The sequence below is a fragment of the Trichechus manatus genome, unplaced genomic scaffold (assembly GCF_000243295.1).
Source record: "Trichechus manatus latirostris isolate Lorelei unplaced genomic scaffold, TriManLat1.0 scaffold00045, whole genome shotgun sequence".
NCBI classification, from domain to species: domain Eukaryota; kingdom Metazoa; phylum Chordata; class Mammalia; order Sirenia; family Trichechidae; genus Trichechus; species Trichechus manatus.
The window spans coordinates 12,010,780-12,013,656 of NW_004443981.1; the positions used below are offsets into that span (position 1 = coordinate 12,010,780).

Sequence of the window (2,877 nt, forward strand, 5' to 3'; positions counted from 1 at the left end):
AGAGGTTAGGAGAGGCCTGGGCTGGGGTAAACCTCACTGCCCCCAGCACTTGCGGCAGGCTGGCCTCTGTGCGCCCCCTGACCTGTGCTCAGAGGCTCAGCGTGACAAGCCACCTGCACTGGGGCCCTGTCTGCTGTCTGGACTGAATGGGATTAAACAGGAGGATGATATGAAAGCCCTGGCCCCAGAGGGTGCTTCCTCAGTCCTGCGACTTGCAGGGCAGTGCGGAGGGTGCAGGAGGGTCGCCGATAGTGCAGGGCCCTGCAGGGCTTCCCTCAGCCACAGGAAGTGCTCCGATGGGTAAGGCTCCAGGCCACCTGATGCCAAGCACTGATCTGTGTCAGTGCATTCCTGTTGCCAGGCCACATGGAAAACAAAGTCCAAGCTTTGCACCCCAGTGCAGAAAGGTGGTTTGATCATCTTCCTGCTCAGGTTTCATGGGGACAATAAAGAGTCACAGTGAGCCACTCCCTGCCTTCCCCGTGTGGATGGAGAAATGGCTTCTTTTCTGAGCCGGATGACAGAGCCCCAGGCCCAGAACCCACTGGGGACATGGATAGAGCTGTCTCTTCAAGGCCTGGTCCTCTGATGCCTCCCACTTCATAATGCCTTTTCGCATGCCTCCATGATGAGCCCGCAGGGCAGACCCCTTCACCACAGCACTGCCCACGGAATCCCCCAAGTGGCTCTGGCACTGGGCCCGGATCCCTCATTCTGGGCTTCTGAGTGCAGGCACCGTTCTTCCAACGGATGCTTATTAACTGAGAAGAAGAGGGATCAGAGGTTGGAGGTCTCTTTTTGCCCTGACATCTCAGAATGGCCCCCTTGAGGAGGGAAAACTTGAACAGTTTCTGCTACTGGCTAAACCCAGGCAACAAGGACCCCATTTGACACTGAGCAATGGTACTGCCTGACAAGTAAGCTGAGGGCAGTGGGTGGGCAACCCACCTCTTGGCCAGCAGCTTGTTCATTTCTTCCATGAGGCCTCCTCCTCCACCCCCACTGCTCGCCCGGTTGGGGTCTGTCTTTGAGGTCCCGCTGGGACTAGAGCCTCCAGACGCATCTTCTGGCTAAAGGAAAAGGAGGCGCTGTTTTAGATTCTGGTGTTCGTGGTGGGACAGCAGTGGCACTGATCTGAGGGGACGAAAGGCGTGTGTGTGCGTGCGTGCGTGCGTGCGTGCGTGCGTGCGTGCGTGCGTGCGTGAACTAAAATGGCAGTGGGAAAAGAGGCCCGGGGGGTCACTGAGTCCAGTTTCCTCAATTTACAGGCCAGAAAACCAGAACCCAAAGGGATGAGGACTAGCCCCGGGCCGACAGTTAGCAGACACTCTCCAGGCCTGAGGCTTAGAGTCGGCATCCTTTCCAAGACCAGCCATGGTGGGGAGGGGGGCAGTCCTTTGGGGAAGGAAACAAGTTCAAGCTCAAGGTCAGAGGTGCTCTTCCCAGAAGAGCCACATTCACAGCTCACTCCTGATGCCCTGCTTCCCAGGACATGACTGGAGGGCTGGAGAAGGAAATGCACCAATGGAATTGGTTTCCAGGATACAACCTGACAGGGTGGCGAGAACAAGGGACTCGGACTTGCAGCAGGAGACCCTGGCTTGAGGCCAAACCTTGCAATTGTCAACCATAGAACTAGTTGCCTAACCTCTGTTTCCTCATTTAAAGGGGAAAGTACTGTTGCCTGCTGGGGAAGGGATCTGAGGCTCAGCAGTGACCTGTATACCTTAAAGCAGCTCATGGTCTACACCAAGCTGCCCCATTTGCTGACAATCTGCAGAGATGAGATGGGGCCCCATGAGTTTCTGCAGATGGGGTGAAGGGCCTGACCCCTGACAGAAGCCACCCTCCATGCCCACTCCCGCCTTGGTCCCATAGCGCTTACCCGCTGGACTCTCCGCAGCTTGGCCCCAGCCAGGGCGGCGGCCAGTCCAGACACGGAGCTCTCTTCGTGGCTGGCCCCCTGTGCCCCTCCTGCTGGCAGCGGGGGTGGGGGTGGGACAGGAGGTGGGGGTGGAGGTGGAGGCCCGCTGCACGAGAGGGGCACACTGGCTGCAGATGAGGGGTGCCCCGGTGGGAGAATGGGCCCTGGAACACAACAGTGGGCTTGTCAGACCCAGGCTCCCCCCGCCCCACCGTGGCCTGGCTGTGCTCTGGGGTCCCTGGACAAGGGCAGAGGGTAGCTGCTCCCTGGGGGGATGAGGGCAGCCCTTCCCTGCAGCCGACCGTGGCCGCTCCAGGTCCTCCCTACTGCTGGCCTCCTCAGCACCGGGGTCGCTGGACCCACGAGCCACACACGGGCTGCTTGAGCTCAGCTGTCTTTCCCTCGCTCCCCTCAGCTTCTCCAGTGGAGAGGAAGCTCTCTGAGGCACAAACTGTGCCCTTTCTTCTTTTCTGCTCCTTCAAGTACCCATCACCATCTGAGACCTTGGCAGACGCTGATCCCTGAGATGCAATTATAACTGAACTTTAGGGACTGTGGCAGGTAACCACGGGCCACCTGGTCACCAGGTCACATGTCAGAGAGCAATACTGAATTCCTGTGAAGGGTAACTCAGCTCTTGGAGGAGAGTCCACTGGCCACCATCCATTTCTCTAGCCACCTTCCGTCTAGCAGTGACAGAGCCCCCAGTCTGGGCCAGACACGGCCAGGTGCTGGACCATGCCGGACCGTGATGAGGACAAACAGCCACTGCTCTCGGCTTATGGCGCTCACTGCCAAGCGGGAAACACTCAACCAGTCACACAGTGAATGCAAAATGGTAATGGTTTCAAGGTGACAAAGGCTACCAAGAACAGGTACATAGTGTCAGAGAGGCTGACTGGCCAGAAGTCCATGGAGGACTTCCTTAGTGAAATAACACCCAAGCTGGGGTG

General features: G+C 58.2%; 1 protein-coding gene across 3 annotated transcripts in view; it reads right to left on the reverse strand.

Moving 5' to 3' along the window:
• Positions 1 to 2,877, reverse strand: part of EVL (Enah/Vasp-like) — an 89,629-nt gene that overhangs the window by 11,563 nt on the left and 75,189 nt on the right. For all 3 annotated transcript variants that reach the window (XM_023731791.1, XM_012555656.2, XM_023731790.1), the window contains exons 6-7: positions 1,886 to 2,088; positions 949 to 1,070 (exon numbers count right to left, since the gene is read on the reverse strand). In XM_023731791.1, coding sequence (XP_023587559.1) covers positions 949 to 1,070; positions 1,886 to 2,088 — 325 coding nt within the window. The remainder of the gene's footprint in view (positions 1 to 948; positions 1,071 to 1,885; positions 2,089 to 2,877) is intronic.